At 36.6% G+C, this 24,823-nt stretch overlaps 1 protein-coding gene across 3 annotated transcripts in view; it reads right to left on the bottom strand.

Moving 5' to 3' along the window:
- Asb5 (ankyrin repeat and SOCS box containing 5) overlaps positions 1–21,387 on the bottom strand; it is a 47,006-nt gene extending 25,619 nt beyond the window's left edge. The window contains exons 1-2 of one of the 3 annotated variants that reach the window (XM_032919158.1): positions 20,909–21,387; positions 14,345–14,628 (exon numbers count right to left, since the gene is read on the bottom strand). In XM_032919158.1, coding sequence (XP_032775049.1) covers positions 14,345–14,540 — 196 coding nt within the window. In that variant the 5' untranslated portion in view covers positions 14,541–14,628; positions 20,909–21,387. Of the gene's footprint in view, positions 1–14,344; positions 14,841–20,908 lie in introns of those variants that run through there. The other 2 variants (XM_032919156.1, XM_032919157.1) reach the window with 2 other exon arrangements.
- Between the last annotated feature and the right edge of the window lie 3,436 nt (positions 21,388–24,823).

The raw sequence follows: 24,823 nt of genomic DNA, 5'->3' as shown, positions 1-24,823 counted from the left end.
CAGCTCACAGCTGTCTGTAATTCCTGTTCCAGGGGATCTGACAACCTCTTATTGACACACATGCAGGCAAAACCAATGTACACAAAAATTTTAAAAAATTAAAAAATAGGTTAAATGGTTAACAGGGGTTAGCACATCAAAGTGCACACTGTCTGTAGGCTCTTTCAGTGTGTCCCTGGTATAAAGGGACCTGTTATAACAGGGGTGCCTATTAGCACATCAAAGTGCACACTGTCTGTAGGCTCTTTCAGTGTGTCCCTGGCTGCTGCCATTCTGGCTCTTTCCAGTTCTTCTCACCCCATCCACTACCCTAAATGTTTTTAGCCCATGGGCTTCCCTTACCCCCAGCTTCTCATTCATTTATGGCCCTGCCATTTCAGTTGGCTTGTGCTCTTGGTTCTCTTTGGTTTCTTGGTCCTCCTGACCCTCTCTCTGCCCACCACTTCCACCTACCTCCACACATGGCCAGGTTAAGTCAATTTCTTTTTCTCCTTGCTGTGGGCTCTATCTCATGCCTGTAGCTCTCTCTACTCTTCCTCCATCTACCATAAAAACCTTCTCTTCAGCCACACTGTCTTCATCTCATTCAGGTATAAAGCACAGTGTCTAAAAGATAAGTCATTTTCATGTGAACGAATACCTTAAAAACTAGGAATGAGGAGTTATCTAGGTTGTTTATTTTTTATTTCTTATTTTTGTTTTTAAGACAGGGTCTTACATAGCCCAAGCTGTCTTCAAATCCTTCTGTAGTTGACGGGCTGAGATTACAGCTCTGTAATACCCTGTCAAGCTTGTAAATAAATAAATAAATAAATAAATAAATAAATAAATAGATAGATAGATAGATAGTCCAGAAACTTTGAAGTAAATTGAAGTAGCAGTGCATTTGACGCCTAGAAGTCTCCCAATGATTTGACCCCTAGAAGTCTTCTAATGATTATCCTGTCACTATTGCTAGAAGGTCTTGAAAAATTAAACTACATAGCCTCAACAACATCTACCACAGGTTTACTGGTTTGAATTGAGTGCTGTTGTCTGCATATTTTCCTGGGTGTACTTGAGATCAATGGAGAACTAGTGGTAATTAAGTATTTAAAAATGTAGCCTCCTGGGTTACACTGGAAATGTCTTAATAAACTCAATTTTCTATACCCCAAGACTTTTTTTTTTACTGAAGTGGAAACATATATAATCCGATTCATTATTCATTATGTCAAGTCACCACTCATGAATTTTCCCTGATTATCTCCATGTTTTATTTCTAATTCCATTGCTTCTAATACCAAGCTATCAAAATACTATCCAAGAGCCTAAGAATGAAATGGTCTGGAAAGCTCTTGCTTTGACCACCAGCATTAAAAAAAAAAAAAAATACAGGACTAGTTGTCAGGGCTGTCCTCACACTTGGCCATCATCCAATCTGTTCATTCTCTACTGATTATGTGAAATCTCTGAGGTTGTCTTCAAAATTATTTACTTGGGGAAAGCTTCTTTTACAAAAGCAAATGTGTATGTATTAAAACATTATTTATAGTTTTCTTCCCAATTTAAAATCAGGGTGTTATTTCAAATGGAAACTTTCACAATAAAATCCACTGAAATCTTATTCATCATGTTGGATTTAATTAGTGAATACTTAAAATTTCTCTTTGTAAATAGCTTGATCTCTCTGAGTATGACGGGTATGTTATAATTAATCTTCAACCTTGGTAGAATCGGATTAAGAAATCTCTGTGCCAGATGTTGGACTTGGAGTCACTGCAGTTGACCTCACTAATAGTTGGCTTTGAGAGCTAATGTGAAGGGGGAGGAGAGCAAAAGTGAAGCAGAACCTTTAGGGCAAGCCTATGACCATGTCTCTCTATAAATACATTCCTGCTCAATTACAAGGGATAAAAGAAGGAGCTGGTATCCTATGTAAAACTGTTTGTTGGCCTGACTTGGGGACACAAGCTTATTAAAATGGGGTGGTGGTGGGGACCAGGTGGAGTTTAGTTTGGATGTCTGAACTGACTATTGGCATGTGCAAACAGTCGCAGGACCTGCCACCCCACATTAACTTCATGGGGTGAAACTGACAGCTTTGTTATGCTGCTAGCAAACTTTACACTAAGTTCTCTGGTTTGGCCAATTCCATACAGAAAAACGCAAAAAATGAGAGTAGTTCTAGCATAGTGAAGGCAACATAGCACCAGCCTCAGCAAGTGGCCTATGAAGAAGAAGGAGAAGGATGAAGAGGAGGAGGAGGAGCAAGAGGAAGAAGAAGGAGAAGGAGGAGAAGGAGAAGGAGAAGGAGAAGGAGAAGGAGAAGGAGAAGGAGAAGGAGAAGGAGAAGGAGAAGAAGACCACAGCTAGAATGATTTTAAAGTAGAAGATTTGCCAAGAAACATATAACTCCATTAAGGTAAAGGGAGGTCAAATGTGTTTTTATCTGATGACCTTCACTCTGTGTTGAATATTACTGTGTCTCCATGCTCTCTCTGAATATCCACATCTTCTGAATACCTGCTCTACTAATAAGCACAATAAGAAAATAGTGTTTTCCCCCATGTAGTCCAAGGAGTAAATGTTGAGCTTTGTGGAGCAAAAGTAACATTAAAAATGACCTAGCAGCATTTTCTAAGTACATTAAGTGCGCTTGGTGGATGTGATGAGAACATATGCAATAAAAGAGTAACTTTGCCCACAATGTGCCCAACATGTGCTTTCACCCATCAGCATGGAAGATAACAAAGAGAAAGTAGATGATGGAAGTATGTGTCATTTGCAATACCACAGGAAGTGCCCTAAAATAGTGGCCATTTGCAGGTCTGTTGAGAGCATTCTGAATGTTCACTGTAACAGTTGGATGTGTGAGATCATGAACAAGAGGTAACTTGGGCTCTCTACGCTGAAAGCTTTTCTGGGGCACAAATAATTAACTACACAGTGTTAGGTACTGTCTATTGTCAAACTCACAAATACCTTCAAAGAGCCTTATGAACTTAATAGGACTGCCAGAGGGTACTGGGGAAGACAGGATGGTGTCTTGACACAGGGGAAGCTTACAAAGTGTCATCTACAGAAGTGACCTTCAGGATCATTACAGGAAGGGTCAGTGAGGATGGGGGTGGCTTGGTGGGATTCAACACAACTGATCCTGTTTAAGGTATTTTGATAACAAATTTTATGGTAAGAAATATAAAGTGTTATCCTCAATGTCACCACCAAGATTGAGAGCAAAGCAAGAATGGGGACCTAGGGTATCTGCTTTTACCTTAAGCTCTTCTCAGGATATGAAATTGCTACCAAGTACTACAGGCTAACATATCTGAACCAGTGAATAGAAAAGGGAAGTAAAACCAACCTTCAATACCACATACAACACTAAATATTTTCTAATGAAGTCAGCTTATAAAGTGGCATAATTAAGATAGCTTCCAGTACTTGTATGAGAACAAGGTGTTTAGTAGTCTCATAAAATAACATTTTCCTTACATGCTGTTACTTTGGTCACATACATTTATATCTCTGCCACTTGCCTGTTTGAAATCTTAGAAGGGTCACAAATCTGTACAGGGAGTAAAATTAGCAACTAGTCTTCTCTAGTCTGAATAAAGCAGCTGGCAGGAAAACAAATACAATATGCACCTTAAGTAAAGACTTTACATGTAAACATTCTCCTCCACAAAATTGCAGCCACAGGAATTTTATCATGACTAAGCACATGCTTATAGAAGGCTTGAATTTCTGGTAGCTGTTAAGGTGTTTTATGTTAAATTCTTTTTCTCACGAAATTTGAATTTATTTGCAAAAGTACTTAATAACAAAAACATAGAAAGCCATTAATCACATGGGCCTCAATTCTAATGTTAAGTGACAACCTGGCATCATATCCTCTTTGGCAGATCAGCCTTGAGTATTGGGCTAATGCTGTCTTTGAGAAACAGAGAGTCTGTCCCAATGAAGAGGATGCTGTTCTTTCCTTCTCAGTTACTAAGATGACTACAGGATCATCCCTAGGATACCCAACACTAGAGATAAATTGTTTCCTCTCTTTGTAGTTCCCAACAAACCTCCAAATGAATGTACCAGCTGTGTGTGTGTGTGTGTGTGTGTGTGTGTGTGTGTGTGTGTGTGTGTGTAAACTAAAATGTCTAACTTGTGATAATTAAAACAGATCCAAAGATTCAACAAGGATCCAAAAAGAGATAAAATCTAAAAATGAAGTACTTACTGTATAACTATTCCTCTTAACTCAAGCATTCCCTCTAAAAGGGTGGTTCATAAATCCCAGGAAGCTAATTTAATTTACAAGGCTCAGGAAGCTCATGAAACTTAGGAGTCTCACAAAAGTTACATGATTCAAAAGGTCCCTCTCCCACCTTATAAAAGCAGTAAACAATTTCAAGAGAGAAAAAGTTCTCTGGTGGAACTGCCTACAGGTTGAGCTGGGAGATAGAAGAATGCAGCTTTTGGGAATCACCATCATGCTCTGTGTTTACCTGCAGTCTAGCAGGTCCAGAAATTTGACCTGATTTTAAAAACAAATAATAATTTAAAAAGTGAGTGGTATCTTTACAAAGAATTTCTATGATGGAAAAAATCCTCTGATATAATAAGATTATAGAACAAATTCTTGCAAAAACTTTTATAACTCCTGACTGTGAGTTAGGCTGTCTAAACACAATTCTGCTTAATTCCTGGCCAAGTAGCTAACCATTTGCAGTATTATTCCTGTCTATGTAATGTCTCAGGATGGCTGGTCTTTCTTCATGAAGGCAATCACAGAACCCAAAGTAACCAAGGATATCCTGAATCTTCGACATGAAATTCTTGCTTATCTTGCTTAGCTTTTTGGCCTGCTTTGTGGTTTGTAGACTTTTTGAATAATTCTGATTCTCTGATATTCTTCCTTCTAAATGGTGGAGGCCAGTAGAGAGAGCAGTCAGGGTGGGGCAGAGAACTATGAATTTGAACTTTGAGGTTATGAACTTCAACTAGAGTTGAAGCTACTGTTTAAAAGTTCAACAGCCCACAGAACCTGGTTTGAAATTGTTCACCTTCTACATACATAATGAACATATGACAACTTACTTGAATATTCAAGGGCCCCCACTGATGAGTACAACATTGACAAACAAAATCAAACACTTGCGCTTTGAAGTTATTAACTTAATTTACTAACATAATATTAGGATATGAGGCATGCTTTGGAGATATAATCAGGCATGATTACACACTTCTTGGCAAACATAGTTCATTATTAGAATTCCAGGCTTTTTCTTTTTTATTACATTTTTTGGAGTTTCATGCTTGAGTGTGCTTCATTTATATCATTTCGACCCTTCTTTTCCCTATAATTACTTCCTTGTCCCATTTCTTCCACCCTCTCTCAAATCTGTAACTTCTTCTTCTAGAATAATTATTGTTTTACACACACACACACACACACACACACACACACACACTCCCCTACTGGATCCAATTAGTGTCATCATTATGCACATATGTTTAGAGCTGATCACTTGGGATTGAATAACCTATCAGCAGCTTTACTAGTAAATTACAGCATGTGTTATACCATTTGAAAATTTTCAATAACAACGTAATTTAAAAAGGAATCACTTACGTACTATAAACTCTAAGCCAGATATAATAGGAAGTGGTTTTGGTAATTTTAGACATCCTATCTCTCATGTTTTACTAATCCAATCACTCATGTAAGTTTTACTAATCCATTGAAGTAAAGATTGCTATTTTAATTTTACTTTAGAGAAAACTGAGGCCTACAGATACTAAGCTACTCCGTATGGATCACATAGCTAAAGCAAGCTAGAACCATGTTAGATTCATGTCTGTCAGCCATCGATAATTTAAGTTTAATCTCCATTTTATCTACTAGGGCTTCTCATTTCTTTTACAAGTAGTTGCTGAGTTTCTTTAATATCTAAGGCATTGCTTTTCCTCTATTCCATGAATAGCTATTTCAAATATCCAGTGACATTTTGTCTAAGAAGTTGTAATTTCAGTCTTCAGAACAGCCGTAGTTCTGAAACAGCGTCTTGTCATACTGTGACCACTTCTTCTCAACTTAAACACTTGGCAGTTGTGTTTGCATCAAGAGCACCAAGTTAAGTATGTACGTGCTAAGCACACTTCTCCTTCTCTCATGAATATTTTGTCTTCTAAACATATTTTAAAATGAAAATAAATATTTAGCTTAATTCTGTAGACTTAAACAGAATGAACCCTATAGGATTAAATTCTGTAGTTGTATAACATAATAATACAATTGACCTTTAAATAATTATTTCCACTGCTTAATCCAGTTGACCTTCATAAATGAAATTTTAAAAATAAAATTGGTTTCTGTGGAGCCTAATTGCTCAACTTACTTAAAGAGACTCTCCCCTTTTTCAGATCCTTGGAATACTGAGTCAATTAGTATCACAAGTGTCACTGTAGGACTTAAAATTCGGAAGACTTTTTCAACCCAAACTGGTCTTGTTTTTTCTTTTCAACCCAAACTGGTCTTGCTGATTTGTTTGTTTAATCAGAAGGAAGTTAAAAGCATGGTCAGTGAATTATTTCGTCATAATTGTATGAACTGGGATTGATAGACATGAAAGAAAAAAGGATTGAAGATGTATTCAATTCCTTGACTTGTAATGCTAGAAGAGCTACTACGAAGATGGTATTGTCTTCTGTGTATGCAAACTAAGAAGGAACTAACATTTCGTTTTTCATATTTACTGCTGTGGATCAAAATGAGGGAAAAAAGACACAAAGCTTCCAAGGCCATTCATTTATATCATACCACTTCATTCTAAAAAATCCTTTTGGCTTTCACTTGATAGGTGGTAAATGTTATTTTCCTAGTAACCAAGGTCAGATTCAGAAAACATGAATGTTTTTAGTTCTCATCAGTGATTAGTCACTGGAGTTTAGTTGTTACTGGGTTGATTCACTGGGGTAGTCTTGTTTCTGAACTCATATTTGAAATCCCCTGGTGGTATAATTAAACATTTTTAGATGGATCTTCCTCTCAAACTTCTGCAGTCTCACATGGCTCGATCTAATGAAAGACTTTGTGATGCTATGATGAAGAATGACAGATTTTCAGTGAATAAATTAATTTACTAGTTGTCATGTTATTCTCTGACTCACGCTGCACACTTGACAGGGGATGGAAGCCAGTGCTTCTATTTAAGAACATGAGTAGCATTCCGGTGTTACATTTCAGTTTGTTTGTTCTTTGCCCAGAGTTTAAGACTATAAGCCTTCTGGAAAGAGTCTATGTGTTTCTGAAGGTTTCTATTTTCCTCAGTAGGTAGTGGTACCATGGAAATTGTAGCTGCCCTGTTGGAGAAAAGCTGCCCCCGTGCCACTTCACAGTTAGGCACATTCCTGAAGGGCCCAAAATGTTACTTGTTCTTCTAATCCCCACCAAAGAATGTTGAATGGATAGTGGTGATGGTCAGTCATATTAGAAGGGTGTTAGGTCCTTTAATTTTGCACAGAGCTTGTTAAATTATATCTTATGAAATAGTTTGGTTTTAGAGATTATTGTATCCTATTCTTTGAAGAAAACTTTGCCTATTGCCCAGTTTAGGAAGACTCATGAAGATAGATTGATTTCATCTTAAGAACAAAAGGAAAATGATAACCTTATTTTCCTTACACCATCCTTTCAGCCTCTCTCAGAACTCCCTTAAGTATAATAAAGTAACTTTCAAACTCCTTTCTCAAAGAAACCAATGGGGTTTGACAGGATCACAGAATTATATAGTATTCAATTTGTCATCAATCGAATCTTAACATGGACTTCCTTACTCAGAGATGCTATCTGTAACAACTGATCATTCCCAGTATAGAAGTCCAGGTTAACTTTGTAGCATTAATAAGGGAAAGCTAGAGAGAAAAAATGGTTCCCTATGTAGCTGGTAAAGAAGAAATGCTATGCATCCCTTATAGTCCATACATACATGCTTTCTTCCTTCGTTCCTTCCTCCCTACCTCCCTCTCTTCCTGTCTCTTTCCCTCCTTTCCTTTCCTTCCTGGATCCTTCCCTTTCACTTCAGTATGGATTTAGAGGAATAGACATTGTAAATAAGTAAATATCTTCTTGATCACATTACTTTGGGCAGGGGGTTCACTGAGAAAAACTTCCTCTAGTTCAGAAAATGTGCTTATAGTATACTAAAGTTTTGACAGGATCTATGGATCACCCATGGAGCCACTATGAGGAAATGTACTGCTATGCCCACAACAAGGAAGCCATCCACCATCTCCAATATGTATTTCACACAATGTATACCATGCCACATTGAGTCATCACAACAAGGACTTTGCAAAGTACTTATGGTGGTGATTATTTCTACTGTCAGCTAATGACACTTTCATATGCTTAATCCAGTAAAGACATTAGAAAGCTTTGAAAAGAACTGTGAGTGCTTCCAGGGTTTGAGAAAGGAGGCATCATCTATTCAACCTGGCCTTATTACCTCTAAGACTCGATTTGATAAAAATAAACCAGAATTCTTGTTTCTGTTTTTAAATTTGCCATCTTTGTATTTGTATGTAACTTGGTTTTATTTATACTCCTTCATAAGCATATATTTTCACTCTTAAACTAAGTCATCTCTATGAATAGACCTCACTCTCTTCCCTTGCTGAATTCTAAGAGAGCAGTAATTGCAAACTGTGGTCATTTTCAATTCAGTACTGTAGGAATTGCCCCTGTTTTTTCTGTTTAATTATTTTACATATGCAACATTTGACTCTTAGTGACATAATCTCATTTATTCAAAAGTAACTTATTAATTATGATAGCACATATATGTTGTAAATGTAAACATATACCATTTAATATATTGTGTGTCTAGACAGTATATATATTACTCCTGGCTGTGTCTCTCCATCCACACTCCCATAGCAACTGGTTGACTTTGTAAAAATGTCATTTATAATGTCTTTAATTATTTGGTTATTTATATCTTCCACACATTAAGGAGACTGGGCCATGGTATATCTTATTTTAATGACTAATATAGTATCTTTGACTTTGGACAAACAAAAATAAATGGTGATGATTTTTTTTTAAGGAGAAACAATAGAATTCCTAAAGGAAGAAGAGAAGAAATACATAAGAAGTATACCCCTAGCAAAACTTATTCTGGGGAAGCCATCATGAGCTAAGTCAGGTTGTTTAACTTCAGAATTGATGTGTTTCTCACCAAAGGCAGCAGGAGGACTTATAAATGTATTAAAATCTGACTGTCATTTATAAACTTGGAACTTTGTTCCCAAACTATTTTTTTTAGTTCAAAAGAGAACCATATCCTCTTCTAGAAAAGATGTCATTTCAATTCTTCCTGTGTAGAACTATTTCGTCTATATTCAGTACATGTGTTCAGGGTGTTTTTATGGATTAATAAAATGGATGTCACTAAAAAGTCATCATATTTGCCTCCTGAAAGTATTCATTGTTGAGATAACAAGTGTTCATATTGTAAGTGATCTCATAAATAATCACACACTGGCAGGAAACCTATTATTCTTTAGAAATAATAGGATGAATATCACTTCTGACATTACTAACAGCTGCTGTAAAGTTTAGTTATTAAAGCTGATATAAACAGAGATATGGGCTCTATCAATAAATAGTAAAAGGTATATGGTGGCTTAGGGCTATAGTTTAATTGCTTCACTTGTATACATCTTGACTTCAATGTTGTTAGATAGAATTCTAACTTCTTTTTATACATTGGTTGCACTATTTTTCAAAATGACAATTCGCTTCAACATTTGACTGGTGGTGCCATATTATACCATGTCTTGCTTTCAAGTCTTAGCCATAAGTGTGACAAAAATATGCATGGTTGATGGTAACTATAGGGCCAAACTTAAGTTCAGAAACTTACGAAATCAAAAATCAGAGATAAATCTGCATGCATCTTAAATTCCTCATGAGAGTCTCGACCACAAAAGGACTTCCTTGTGAGCTTCAGTGTCCCCTGATAATTTCAAACTCACAGAAACATCTTACCCTGGGGTATTTTCATAGTCCAAAATTTTGTCTATGGCCTTGAAGGATCAAAAACCTTTTGAAGCAAATTCCTGCTTCAAAGATGCATTTGCAACTCCAAAAGCTCAAAATAAAGAAGACTGATACCAAAAGATAAATATTCTAGTTCCAGATAAGTGTTACAAATCTCAGATAATCGAAAACACTGTGGACAGAAAGCCAAACAGTTGTTGCAGCAGGGAGCAAATCAAAATCAGAAAGTTAATTGGTAACTTTTAAAATAAATGAAGGGTTATACATTAAATAAACACAACAAAACTAAACACCATAGCTTTGCTATGTCCTGATTTCTCTTGACCTTTCATAGTGAAGTAGGTGGCCCAGCCAACTTACAAGACAGCCAAGCATCCCCTTTATGACACGCATATTGCCTGTGTGGCTGCTCAACTCCTACTCTGATTGACATGCTAACATGTAATTCTAGGATATCTAGGTTGGGCTTTAGGCTTAAAGTAATTTGTTCTCAGATTATTTGGGGGTGTTGTTGTTGTTATTATTATTTCTTTTCCAGCCATATACTTATAGTCACTATCGAACTAATCAAGGGCTCTATCATTGTTCAACTAAATTTTCACTTAGCATACAAAGAAATGTCACAATCTCTCTCTCTCTCTCTTTCTCTCTCTCTCTCTCTCTCACACACAGACACACACACACACACACACACACACACACACACACACACACAGAGATGTAAATTTAAGTAGTTCCTTCTGTCAAGGTCCAAACTGGTTTCCTTATTGCAAACACGTCCCCTTGTGCATCTTCAACAATTACTACAATGCAAATGTATAATAAATTATGGTTTTATTTACATTATTTTTATCTTCCCAACTTCATTCATACCCAAACTCTAATGACTCCTACTAGCTTCAAAGAAAGTTGAAAATTTTCAAGTCTTATATTCAAACTCTTTCAAAATATATGAGTCTAATTTCTTATTTTTCTAGTTTTTAAACTTTTTACTTTTCCCAGGGCTATTTTCTCTCTTGTACATCCTGAAATTCATGCCTCTGGTCCTTCCTGACATCAAGAAAACAACTGCTTTCTTTGGGAAAATATTTCTGAACATTCAAGTGTGAAAAGGCACCTTAATTCTCTGTATTCACTACCATTACTGTATCTGAGAGTGATTGTTTTGTGCTGCATCCCATCTAAATCTACTTATAGAAAAAAGCAACATATTTCCCTCCTTATCATCTTGATATTGTGGGGACTCAAGAAACAGATGTCTAGAACTGATTCCATTTGCTTGAAGGTAAAACTGCTGTAATCCTTATAGCCTATCATTAAACTTGACAAATATTGCCATTAAGGCCAGAGAGAGCTTTCAGCATGTACTTGGAATATTTATTGGTATTTCATATCTTTATCAAGGGCTTGAGGATTTTTATTAAACTAATATACCCATCAATATTATATTTTCATCACTGTTTAATATTACAGATGAAAATATATTGCAATTCTTTTTAGTTTTACAGTCAATCTCAAAGAATACTGCAAACTTACAATTGGGGTCCTGTGAAAGATAGAGTTTAACAGGAACAATGATGTGGAAAGTAGAGAAGCTAAGGAAAAAATGAATCCCTTCAGTGTGACACGGAGTCAAGAAAGCTTCAGAGATGGAAAGACAGGGTTATGAGGCTTACCAGAGTTGTTTGGGGCTCAAGAAAGAAATATCTTTAGCTAGTTCATCGATCATTTAGGTCATTAGGTCTCTGGTTTGTAATCAGACCATCTGAAGCTTAACTGCAATAGCAACAGAACAGCCAATGTTTGTCTAACAGAATGCACTGCTCTGAGATAGCAATTGGGTAAGCAAAGGTGTTCTTCATTTCCAACTGAAGACATTGAAAATATGTCAGTAACGTCTTTACTATTACGAAAGACATGAACTATGCGTAGCAGCCTTACTTTACGGATTTGGCAACTGCACTCCAGAAATTTGGGGGAGCAATCTGAATAAACCCCGGGAGTGGAAACAATGAACGTAATTCAAAGAGGGCTTACAGTGATAGCCTAAGAAAGAAGAAGGAAATTTCTTGATTAAGCAACAATAATTAAACCTGAGTGGTCAACACTAGACATAAGCAAATCAGAAATAGTATAATTGTGATTTAAATTTTTTTAAAAAATACATAAAATAGGGAAGATTTTTTCAAGACATTTGACATTTTTCCTAATGTTAAAATAAAACTGGGCACAATTATGCTTACCCTGAATAATAATTACAATTAAGTACCTCTGTGTTAAATATACAGTGAATACTATATGGTGTTGAAAAGGAGAAGTTTTGTTAAATAGAACAGCAAAGCTTTTCAAAACTGTTCGCTGGAAATGGATTTGTACGAGTAAGTATTTATTTCCATCTTACTATCTGGAACAAAAATCTTACAGTTCTAGTACATTTTAAAGGACTTTAGTAAGCCAATGAGGCATGAAAGCAATTTCATATACGCCCAGAGATTGCCTGATTGAGCACGCCATGATCTAACGGGAGATGACTGCTTCTCTTACTTGCCAAGATGCACAGAAGGATGTCTCACTGGTATCCTCTGACATGTTTGTCAAGGCACAGACATCCTTCTTCTTTTTAGACAGTTTTTCACTGCTTTATGTAAAATCAATCTCATAACACAAACAAGGTCTTACTCTGAAATAATGAGCTTATAGTTCCTGTGATGACAAATTTTATCATCGTATAATCTCATAGTTTGATTACCCATGTCTGGAAGTATGACTTACATTTTACAGTCTATTTTTATGTTTGCATTAGGTATACAAATAGTGCATTCACCAAATGACTGTTTTAATTTTCAATGGATCACAAAGTAAAGCTGCTGCTTACAAATGCTAGTTCAGGATCAGTTCAGCGAGTTACAGGGTCACTGCCCATTTCATCTAGGGTTCATTTTCCCCATGAGACTTTCATGGAGCACTTAGATTTCCCTCACTGAATGTGTATGCAAGTTCCTCCATTGACACAAGAGCAACCTTCTGTATGGGAAAACAGTGTCTTCCTCACAAACCAATGATAATTCTGCATCTTTATTCAACATTCCAGCACACCAACAGCAGTCTAGATTTTAGAATGAATTACGTAAAAAAAATTAAAACACATAGGAAAATAGGTTTCAACATAAGCTTAAAGCACTCTTCTTTTTTAAAAATGCTATATTTTTGAACTATGAGATGCCAAGTTTTGATTCTTAACATTTTAAATTTCCTGGGAGGTATCAGGGCACACAATGTTGGTGTGGGCCTTGATTGATTCCAAATGAGAAATAAATAGAAAGAGTTCAAGAAATTAAAGTGTCACTTTTCCAGCCAACATCTGAATCATTTTTACTATCTAGAATATTGCTCTAATAAATGGTCTTATAAAATTTAAAATCTATGAGTTTTTAGTATCATTTCATCTCAGATTTTAATTTACTCTAAGAAGCACAGATTCGCGTGGCTGTACAAACATTAAATTTGCTTATTCATGATCTCATATTGTTATGAACGATTTCCACAATCTAAGCAAAGCAGTTTCAATTCCTTTAGAAAAACATATGCCAAAAAATTAATTTTTTTATTTCACAACAAAATTATGAAATCGTAATGAAAAGCAATTCTGAAACCCTCTTTTTTAACAACAATTATTTTATTTTAATTATGTTTTCAGTGCTGAGGACTGACCCTATGGCCTTTCAGATTCTAGGCCAGCTCTTTCCTGCTGAGCTATATCCCCCACCTCCATCCAGTTCTCAAGTGAGACAAGGACTCAATAAACTACTTCGGCTGGTCTTGAACTGACTGAAGAAAGGCCTTCTGGTTACAATCCTCCTGCCTCAGCCACCTCAGTGGCTGGGATTACATGTTGCATCACCAGGTCTGACTCAACACTTTTCTACATGATTCGATATATTATTTAAAACACTATACCATTATACATGTTAAAGGTAAAATAACAAATCGGTTATCTTGTCATTATTTTTTGAAACAACGATGTGGCAAGTGAAATATTAAATCCAGTGAAATATTTAAATTTTAAATGATTACTAATAGGTGAGGGCCTCAATACTTAATGCTGTATTTTCATACTGCCCAAACATTTACACTGAAAAGCAACTTTCTTTTTTATGAAGCCAATGAGGTAAGTTACAAGTACTCCCTTCCACTGAAGTTTACAAAATGTCCCATAAAGAGAAGCTGTGATATTTTCTTGGATTGCAGATCAAATGATAGTTCTACTCAACTTGAAACAGGAGCCTGCTATCATAAACGTACCTTGTCCTTGGCTTACTCCATAAAACTCAGCGGCTATCCTCGCAGCTTCCTTTCGGTTGCCTTTCACGATGTAGAAATGACTAAGGATGGCGAGGCTGATTTTCACAAAAAGTTTAAAACAGAAAAGGGAGAGTATCGTAAAATAGACATTAGATAGCTGTTGAGCAAATGGCCGGCTTTCTTCTAACACCGACATTGCTGCAGAGGAATCTGCCCTGGTGTTAGGTCCCGCCAAGTCTCAACTGTGTCTGGCTCTGTTCCGGGATGCTCTTGAACAGCTGGTCCTAAGGAAAGAAAATATCAACTGGTAATGATGTCTAAGGCTCAAATTATTTATACCGTCCATAAAAGTTCTTCACCAGCTCCTATTGGTCTGACAATATTCCATGGAAGCAACCGAATCACGTTTCACAAGCCTCCTGACTTTCCATTCTCAGTATAAAATGATACACCCTCTTTCTGTTCTGGCTTTCAAGAGTCGAATATTGAAATAACTAAGGGTGATGGTTTCCTTGTTTGGTATCTAATTATCAAGAACAACTCGGGCTCAGTAAATGCATCTGGCACCAAGCCTGGAGACCCGAGTTCCAAAACTTGAGCACCCACAGTGGAAGGAGGGTCGCCACTCCCACTTGTTCTCTGATCTGAATGCGTGGGCATGCACGCCCGTGGACACACATACACACACATACACACACGCATACACACACACACACAGCACATACAGCACACACAGCACATACAGCACACACATACATACTAAATAAATAATAAATAATAAATGTAACTTCAAAAAGAAAATTCTAAGTTTTTTGAATATTTTATCCATATGGTTCATGTAATGATATTTATAATATTGAAGAGAAGTCAAATGCTCTAACTCAAAGTTTTAACTTTGTTGAGCATGAAATAAATCATTAAATATGGATATGACCTGAATGAGGACCCACTGAAGTAAATGATTACATGAATTTTGTTGTTATACAATATTTTTTATAACTGATCAGACTGTCCTATCATCTATTAATAGATTTTCTTTTTTTAAATGGCTTAACAGTAAAGTGTATTTGCTATTACATATTAATTATATACAACAGTGTTTCATTATGACATACATGCATGTATTTTTAACATACTTTTCTTATGGCCCTTTTTGCTTTGTGTTGGTTTGGTTTTGTCTCCGTTTTTTTCCACTGTCAGTGTAACACTTTAAAACACCCGTCAGCTATTTCTATACGCTGAGTAGACTAAGAACAACTAACAGTCCCTGTCACTAGTGTAGCATAGTTTTACAAGAGAAAATGCAAGAACTCAGATAAATAAAACACAAAACATCATGGCAACGTACCCACAAGGGACCTAATCCTGACAGGGACATCTGACAGCTTCCTGGGAGGTGGGGGATAATACACAAAAGATCTATTAAACAAATATAACTGTATCATAAAACTACAAAATCAACCAAAATAAACTTAATTATAGATCTAGTTATAATATAGCTAAAAGGTACTTTTTGGACCTATAATCTTGGATAACTATGATCTATTCAGGAATCAAATATCTTATGCATATGTGGCTAGTCCTATGTCTACCCACATATAAATGATAACTTAAAAGAGAAATAGAATCAATTATTTAGAAAAATAATGTGCAATGCCTTTGTTTCCATAAACTCCTTTGTTCCTATTTCCTTTTCTTCTCTTGAAATAATACTTTTCCTTGTCAATATTCAGGAATTCAACTGAAAAATGCACTAATACAAATATTGTGATATATACTTACATCACCAGATTTAGGGTCTGTTCATTTTGGAGCATTTCTTAATGCTGCTAAATTTCAAAGTAACAAGTAAAAGACATAAGCACACATCTGGAGCCCTGGCTGAAGAAAGGATCTTGTCTGTGGTGTGGCATCCTGATAAACATGAAATGTCACTTCCACGCTGTGTACTGTACTGGATTAGTCTGATTTCACCAAATGTCCCTAAGACAAGGGAGACATGGCCATTGAATAAATGTGCTAAAGAAAGAGGCTGTTTCTGCCCCAATCCGGAAACATAAAATACACTGATGTGTTAGAAATCACCAGCCCTTTGATAGTGGTCCTTGGTGTCCTTCCCTGTGGCAACACAGGCAGAAGAATCACAAATGGACCTGTGCACCGTGGCTCATGTTGTCTGGGACACAGAGCCAACTGCTGCTGAAGATAAACCACTGCATGGTCTTCTCTACCACTGATGTGGAAACTGTGTCCAGCAAGTGAACTCATCGAAATTACGTTCCAGTGAGTCTTCTGTCTGGCATGGAGAAGCTTGAGCACACACTGGAGAGGAGCCTGTGGACAACTGGCTCATCACAATGTTCTGAGTCATGGCGTGACTTCCACTCCAGTGCTTTGGAATCAGAAATAAACCTTCCTTAGTCACATCTAAGTGCCTGTCTAAGGTTTCTCCCCTTTCTCTTACCAGTAAGTGTTATTAACAATAATTCTCTCCACAGCAGCTACTCAGCAGTCTGGATTATTTGGGGCTAAGAAACACTTCCATTCACTAAGGCTGATGTCATTAGTTCAGTGAGCTTAAATCTCTCATGCTTTGCTGGGAGAAAAATATTACCACTCAGTATTTAGAATTTTATTCCCAGATGTCAAAGTTAGGTTTTATAAATTCCTTCATTCTTTCCTTTATGAAGGCAACACTCACCCATAATAAAAATTATCACCAGCTAGTTTCTTAATTTGAAGGCCCAATAAAATAATTCAACATCAACTCAGAAATGCAAATCAGATATAATTTTCATATAAAAGACTTTTCAAAACACCATCTTAAAAGATTGGTGATATATAAAAGACCATGAAAAGTACTTGAGCATCCTTTTTCTTGGCTTTAGTTTTTTGTTTCTTGGTTTTTTTTTTCTTTTTTTTCTGGGTCAAATACAATTTTTGCTTTATAAATACTTTTGAATTTCATACATAAGTACTGTATTACATCAATTCCATCCCACCTTTGCCCATGCTGTTAAGTCTAGAGCAGGGCATGGTAGGGTTCAAATGCCATAGAATGGAAAACAGAAAAAGATTGGGGGTGAAGGCTATGTCTGGAGAGTGAGGGGGAGGGAAATGTTGAGGGAGAGGGAGGGAGAATAAATAAAGTGCAATATGTATGTTTGAAAATGCCACAGAGAATTATATTGCCCTATGCTTATTTAATATGTACATATATGTATACATATGTATGTGTATACATACATCGTTTAAGTGAAATTAGTTGCTTATGGTTATAATGTATGTCTCTTCTACAAGGGTCACAGACTAAAAAAAAAACCCTAGTGCCAGGCATAGGAAACCTCAAGGGAGTCCAAGAGATTGCAAAAATGACAGAGAATACTGTCATTGCCCTTAGTTATCTCCAAGAACTTAGTTAAAGGTAAGACTCAATTGCTGAAGACTTCATGTACTTTGGACACAGTACTTGGTGGATTTGGACTGGAACTGACCTGGAAGTCTCTTCCTTGAGGACTAACTACCACAGTACTCAAAGTTGCTAGGCAACTGCTAATAGAGAAAAGCAGTCAGCAATTCTCGCTGTAAAGCCTGTGACCCATAACAATGAGCGACATGACAAGATAGCCACAAAGCTGCAATAATGGTTCATCTATGTTAGGAATAAGTAAAAACAGTCTAATTGGAATTAAAGCCTATGTAGTAAGAGGGAATTCGTGCCTGGTATTGATTGTAATCCTAGCCATCTCTGTGGCTGGTGAGATCATGATACCGTAGAGGAGAACCTACTGCTGCCACCTTCCAAAATCAATAGCATTCCTTACTGAATACTTAGTCTTTTAGCCACAGGTAAGTGTGACTTTCATATTCATCAAAAAAAGGTTCTTTTGTGTGGCGCAGACCATCGCGTAAATCCTCAACTGGTCAAAATGTAGAGAATCAGAGTCTGGGGGACGCCCAACTTCAACTGCTTCGTTCGCAACACAATCCCTCCACCTGAGGCTCATGGACCACTGGATCACTGAAGGACAGAGAGAGGGGTGGAAACACGGTGAAAGCCAGAGGATCCAGATAGCTGCTGTAAGATAGCATCTTCTATAAATGACTGGGACTGCACTCATGAAATCTTACCAATATGACCACCTAAACAAGGACTCCATAACACTGGTTGAAATTCCTCGGTGGATGGTGATATCTCATAAGGCTCTATCTCTTAGATGAAGATCTACAGGCAATTAATTTTCCCCAGAGAGGGAAACAAGTCTTCTCCAGGAATATTTTATGCAATCCTAAGTGATCAGCCCTAAATACATACAAATACATAGAAACAACACAAAATAAACTCAGAAAGTTATTTTAATACAGGCACAGGCATACATACAAACATGTAACAACAATAATTGTGGAAATCATGACTTTGAGAGTGAGTGGGGAAGCACAGGAGGAGGTGGGGAGAGGAGGTGGAAATAATGTAAACACAGAACTCTCATGTAAAGTTTTCAAAAATTGGAAAATAAATCAAAATAATTTGATATTATGTATAATTCTAGCTCTCATAAAGACAAAGTCTTCTCAGGATGTCTTGTATTTTGAACACATTTATGCCTTCATACCCTTTCTTTCTTCTTCCTTTGCCCTTTTCATATTTAAGACACAGATTCTTTAAATGAAAGAAAACATACAATATTTATTCTTCTGAATTAGGCTTATTCTGTTTAAGATGGTAGTGAATTCATTTGCATGCATTCACTAATTTTTAAGAGAATATATTCTGGTTACTCCTTCTCCTCCACAGATTCTCCCCAACTCCCTTTCCATTAATGACTGAATAAAGATACATTCTAATTAGGATTAAAGTTAGGGCAATACTTATAACTTCAATTTTTTGGTGGGGAGACTTTGGGTGAGAACTGTTTTATTTCCATTGATGGTAGAACATCGGAGTAAATGATTGTGTTAGGTTTCCATAGCAATTACCAGTATAATAGACCAAAAATATCTGTAAGTGTTATGATGACCACACAGAAAAATTTCATCACAAGATCATCATTAATTTATGTTCTAGGCATTTGGGGAAAGTCATTTACTTTTTCTGAAACACAGAATAGATTATCTTTACACTTTGAGTTATATCAAACTCAAACATTTTGATTAGATGTAACTAGAATTTGCCTTAAGTCTCATCTTTACGTGTGGTTCTAGAAAATATGGCTTAAAGCCAGCAACTATGCATATTTAAAGTTTAAAGTAGATTATATCTTATTATGAATATATAGTTGGTAAATACTCTATGCTAAATACTTTTCTAGCTATTCTACAATATATTTCTACATTCTAGATATTATGTTTTATAATACTGTATATTACCACAGAGTTGGTTTTACCTTTCAATTTCTTGTTTAGCTTATAAGCACAGAATTTCTCTAAAGGATATGTCACCCAACTTTTTTCTAGTCACTTATTTTTCTGGTTCAAGGGAAGAATTCCTGACCAAACAAGGCCAATGAAAGATGTTTTTGAGACTATATCTAAGGAGTTAGAAATTTTCTTTTACTATGTAGGAAAAGCAAACTTTCTAGGATCTCATTAAGAGTAAAGAAGGGTTTGTGCGTGGGTCATGCCAGTAAAAAGGGAACCCAGTCAGTATTTAGGCAGAAAGCATCAGGTTATCTTCACTTAAGAATCTGGGTTCAGGTTTAACTGAAGCAGATCAATCCAATGTCAATATGAATTTAAAGTAATACAAAATATTGAAGTCATACTTATTAATTAAATCAGTTTTCAATTCAGTGTTTTCCACCTTATAAAAAATGCCTCGATATATTTTCTGGAGTCTTTATGAAGAAGTTATAAAATGAGTAGGAAGGAGATTTTAAAAAAAGCAAGTATTTTGCAAGTTATATATCTGGAGGTGGGAGTACTAGATTCTATTTTCATGGCCATTCTTCTGAGGCTACTGTTCAAAAGTCAGCACTGAAATATTCACAGTGTCAAGTTTACCCACTGCCCTCTGCTTACCACACCCTTTGATCATAGCATGCATTTGTGCCACGTGTGGGCTATAAATAGCCTTTGGCTCAATACTTATGTACTGCAGTGGGTTGAATCCAATGACTTCCACTCATCCCTCCGGTGATTAAGAATTTGCATTAACTGTGACACTTTAGCTAATCACATATTTAAGAGATTAAAGATAGGGAAACCTTTCTATAAACCATGTGTTGAAGATAAAAAGGAAAATGGGACTATATTTGAAATGATATGGTTAGGTCATTTTATAGGTATGTCCAGCTTGGTAATTTGATCATGATACCTAGAGACTTATATAAATTAATAACTATCATTTCTCCTGAAATAAAATATATAATCAATCTAGATTGTGATCAATTGGGCATTAACATTGGCATATTTGAACGATTCTTGTTAACATTCTGCTGCAGTTTCCTTGGCAACAGAGGTATTGTCTGGAGTGCTTATAAGTTTATTTTTAGCCTCAATTAGGAACTTCAGGGAAATCATAGCTTAAACATATTCCCATTAGATTATGGATCTACTACACATTACCTAGTAAGAACTTAGTATGTCACCTTTCCATAGTGCTTTGTAGTCAGCTTTGTTCTTCTTCACCCTCTCATTCCTCACTCCGGTGTTAGAGAAACTGAGCAAAGTCCAATCAGCGGAGGCTCAGTGGTCGCTTCCAGTGCTCCACCATGAACCTCTGGCTGGTCTCTGCTAATCTCTAATACCACTCTCATCTGGAAATAGAAAGGTCAAAGGCACATTATAAACATTAACACAACTGCAGAAAAAAACACAGTGGTTATGTGTACTTACTGCTTTTGCAGTGGACCAAAGTTCAGTTCCTTGAGACAGGGTTTCTCAGTGTCCCGGCTCTCCTGGACTCGCTTTGTAGACAGAGCTGGCCTTGAGCTCATAGAGATCTACCTGCCTCTGTCTCCCAAGTCCTGGGAATAAAGTCATGACCCACCACCCTGGGCAAATCTCACTTTTGAAAAAGAGCAAATAAAATTTTGACAATTTTTTAAAATCTCTCTGATCCTGTATGCTCACCTACAAAGAGGGACATCCATTATCTCATGGATTTGTAAGGATCTTGGAAAAACTCTCTAATATTTTGTTGATATCTAATAAATGTTGATATCATTTAAAAGCAGTTTTATTGCTTTTAAAAGTAATAAGCAAATCTGATGATGTCTATTTCTAAATAAAATTCTAATTCACTGTTACATACCTAACCGCAACCACCCACTGCTCTTCTTTGCACATCAAGAGGTAACTCCTACTTTCACATTTTTGAGACCTTCCTGTGAGCCAAGTGTTCCTGGGTTATGTAGACAAATCAGTGAGCAGACAAGTGAGATCTGTGTCTTTATGACACTAATCTTAATGTCAGCTGCTGAATCCACACCTGGAGCAAATACTATATCCAGATTTTCAAACAGTCCATTTTCTCTCAATTCTGCAATTTGTTTCGATCTTTTCTTTAGTATGTGGACTAAAGAAACAGAAAGTTGAGAGAAGCCTTCTTCTGATGGCTGTCTTCAATAATAGTTTGGTATTTATATCTCCTCCTTGTCCTCTTCAATATTCCTTCAGATTACCTTTTTTTTTAATCTATATTTTTCTTTTTGGTTTCACTTTGTCATGGAAACTGCTTCCTGGCTTGGCTTGGTCAAATTTCAATTGGAGCATCCTTTGAAGAACTCCACCATCTGGCCTTAGTCTATGTTAGCATTAAAGGTTGTAATGAGCTTCCAAACTACTTTGCAGAGTCACAGATGCAGGACAGTGAAGTCCATGATCCCAACACCAGATTATTTTTGTAAACATCAGTGGAAGGCTGATAGCAAGAGAACATGGAGGGTACTGGTAAGGCAAGGCACTGAAGCCTCACATATCTGTCACATGGACTTGCAACATCTATGGGAGATGATTAAAGATTGCTCTCTAAAAAGGGAATGAGTACTAGTCAAGAATTGAGATTTCATATCTGTTAAAATTGTCTATTTTTTTCTTATTTTTGACTTATCTTTTGCTTAGTAACCTTACTACAACAAATTTTATATTTATTTATTTTTTTGTGTGATACTTCAGGATAGTGAACTCTGAATCATGTTTAATGGAACTAGTTTTCGAAGGTTTCATGAAAGCATATTTTTTTTTTATCAGATGTGAGCACTTTTAGGAATGCAAAAGTCCCTCTGGAACCAGGGAATCTATTCTAATGAGCTTAGATAGTTACCTAGTTTTACTGTGCCTCTGTTTCTTCATTTGTGAGATATGAAGACCTATATCTATTGAGTTGTCAAAATGAAGTTAACATTTTAAAAGTACTTTGAATTACATCTATCATATACAAAATCTTTTCCTAGGATTTATTAAAAACCTAAGTTTTCGAACAACAACAAAAATGTGGCTGCTGTGGTTTGGATGAGAATAGCCCCATAGGCTTACATATTGTCATGCTTTGCCCCACGCTGGTGCACTGAGAAGGATTAGAAGGATCAGGAGATATGGCAACCTCCTAGGCCTAAACCACAACAGAAAGTTGATGCAAATGCAATTCAAGGAGAGAACCAAGTTCCAGCCCCAGGAAGCAGAAAGAAATTGACAGCTTTGGCCACATGGTTCTTGCTCTGTGTTTTTCCTAACAGTGGGAACCATTGAGTATCTCTGACTCTTTGCCTGTTCTTGGGAGGCTTTTCCTCCTATTGGGTTGCCTTATCCAGTCTAGGTAGGAGGGCTGTTACCTTGACTTATCATATCTTGTTTTGTTATGCTTGTTTGTTGTGTCTTGGAGGCTGCTCTTTTCTGAAGAGAAACAGAGCAGAAGTGGATCTGGAGAAGACTGGGAGGGCCAGGGAAGAGTGCAGGGGAAGGAAACTGTGGTAGGGTGTGTATGTAAAAGAATCTACATTCAATGAGAAGAAATAGAAAAGAAAAATATAGGAGAGGTAAAGGTGTTATGGAATCTTCTTCAGTGGTTAAGGGAAGCCACTGAGGCCAGGCATGTGACAGGAGAGTCAGTGCATGCATAGAGGTTCAAAGAGGCCAATATATTATGCTATGAAGGTAACCTCCAGATTGCATTGGAGACCCCAAGATGTTGAAGATGCCAGAGCACATTTAATTGGGACTTCCTTGCAAAAATGTAGGATACCTATTGAGAAGTTACACACCAGGTATAGAGCCCAAGGGAGAGAAGTATGGTGCAGTTAACATACCTGAAAGAAGTTGGAGACATGAACATCACTTGTATGTCAGACATGAAGATGCAGATTTGGAGTTGGTACTGCTTGGCTTTGGTCTTCCTTTGGTCCAGTATTTCCTTACTATAGTTCCTTTCTTCTCTTTCGTAATGGTAATGTATGTCCTGTGCAACTGTGGTTGTTGAAATATGTGACCCGCCTTTCAATGTTTCCTTTTATAGGGGAAGGATGTCATAGTTAAGAGATTATTTTGAGTCTCAGATTTTCAACTTTCCACTTGTATACAGTCTTGAGAATGTGAAAGACTATGTGGCTTTTGAAGTTGTGTTTTGCATTACAATATGGCTAAAAGCTAATCCAGGGAGTGGAATGTGGTTTGGATGAGAACAGCTCATATGGAACTATTTGAGGACTAGGAGGTGTGGCCTTTTAGAAGAAATGTGCTACTGTGGGTAGGTTCTGAGATTTCAAAAGTCTGGATAGGCCCTGTGTATGTTTCTGCTCTTGCAATGCTAGTCTGCTTCTTGGCATTATAATAATGGATTAATCATCTGAAAGTATAAGCAAGGACCCAATTAAATGTGTTCTTTTCTAAGAGATGGTGTTGATGTCTCCTTACAGCAATCAAAGTGACAAAGACAATGAATGACATACAAACCAAATGAGGAGGACTAAGATAGAAGATGATGTCTAATGGCTAGCTTGGTAGGAGAAAATCTAATAACATACTTGAAGCAATTCCACTAAAATCAGGGACTAGACAAGGCTGCCCACTCTCTCCCTACTTATTCAATATAGTACTCAAAGTCCTAGCCACAGCAATTAGACAGTGAAAGGAGGTCAAAGAGATACAAATTGGAAGGGAAGAAATAAAAATATCACTATTTGCAGATGATATGATAGTGTACTTAAGTGATCCAAAAGTTCCACCAGAGAACTACTAAGCCTGATATACAACTTCAGCAAAGTGTCGGGGTATAAAATTAACTCAAACAAATCAGTAGCCTTCCTCTACTCAAAGGATAAACAGGCTGAGAAAGAAATTAAGGAAATGACACCCTTCACCATAGTCCCAAATAATATAAAATATCTTAGTGTGATTCTAACCAAGCAAGTGAAAGATCTGTATGACAAGAACTTCATGTCTCTGAAGAAAGAAATTGAGGAAGATCTCAGAAAATGGAAAGATCTTCCATGGTCATGGATTGGCAGGATTAATAGACTAAAGATGGCCATTTTGCCAAAAACA

This window comes from Rattus rattus, chromosome 13 (genome assembly GCF_011064425.1).
Source record: "Rattus rattus isolate New Zealand chromosome 13, Rrattus_CSIRO_v1, whole genome shotgun sequence".
Classification (NCBI taxonomy): Eukaryota; Metazoa; Chordata; class Mammalia; order Rodentia; family Muridae; genus Rattus; species Rattus rattus.
Note: the sequence above shows the minus strand (reverse complement) of the source record. Positions and strands in the feature narration are given on the sequence as shown.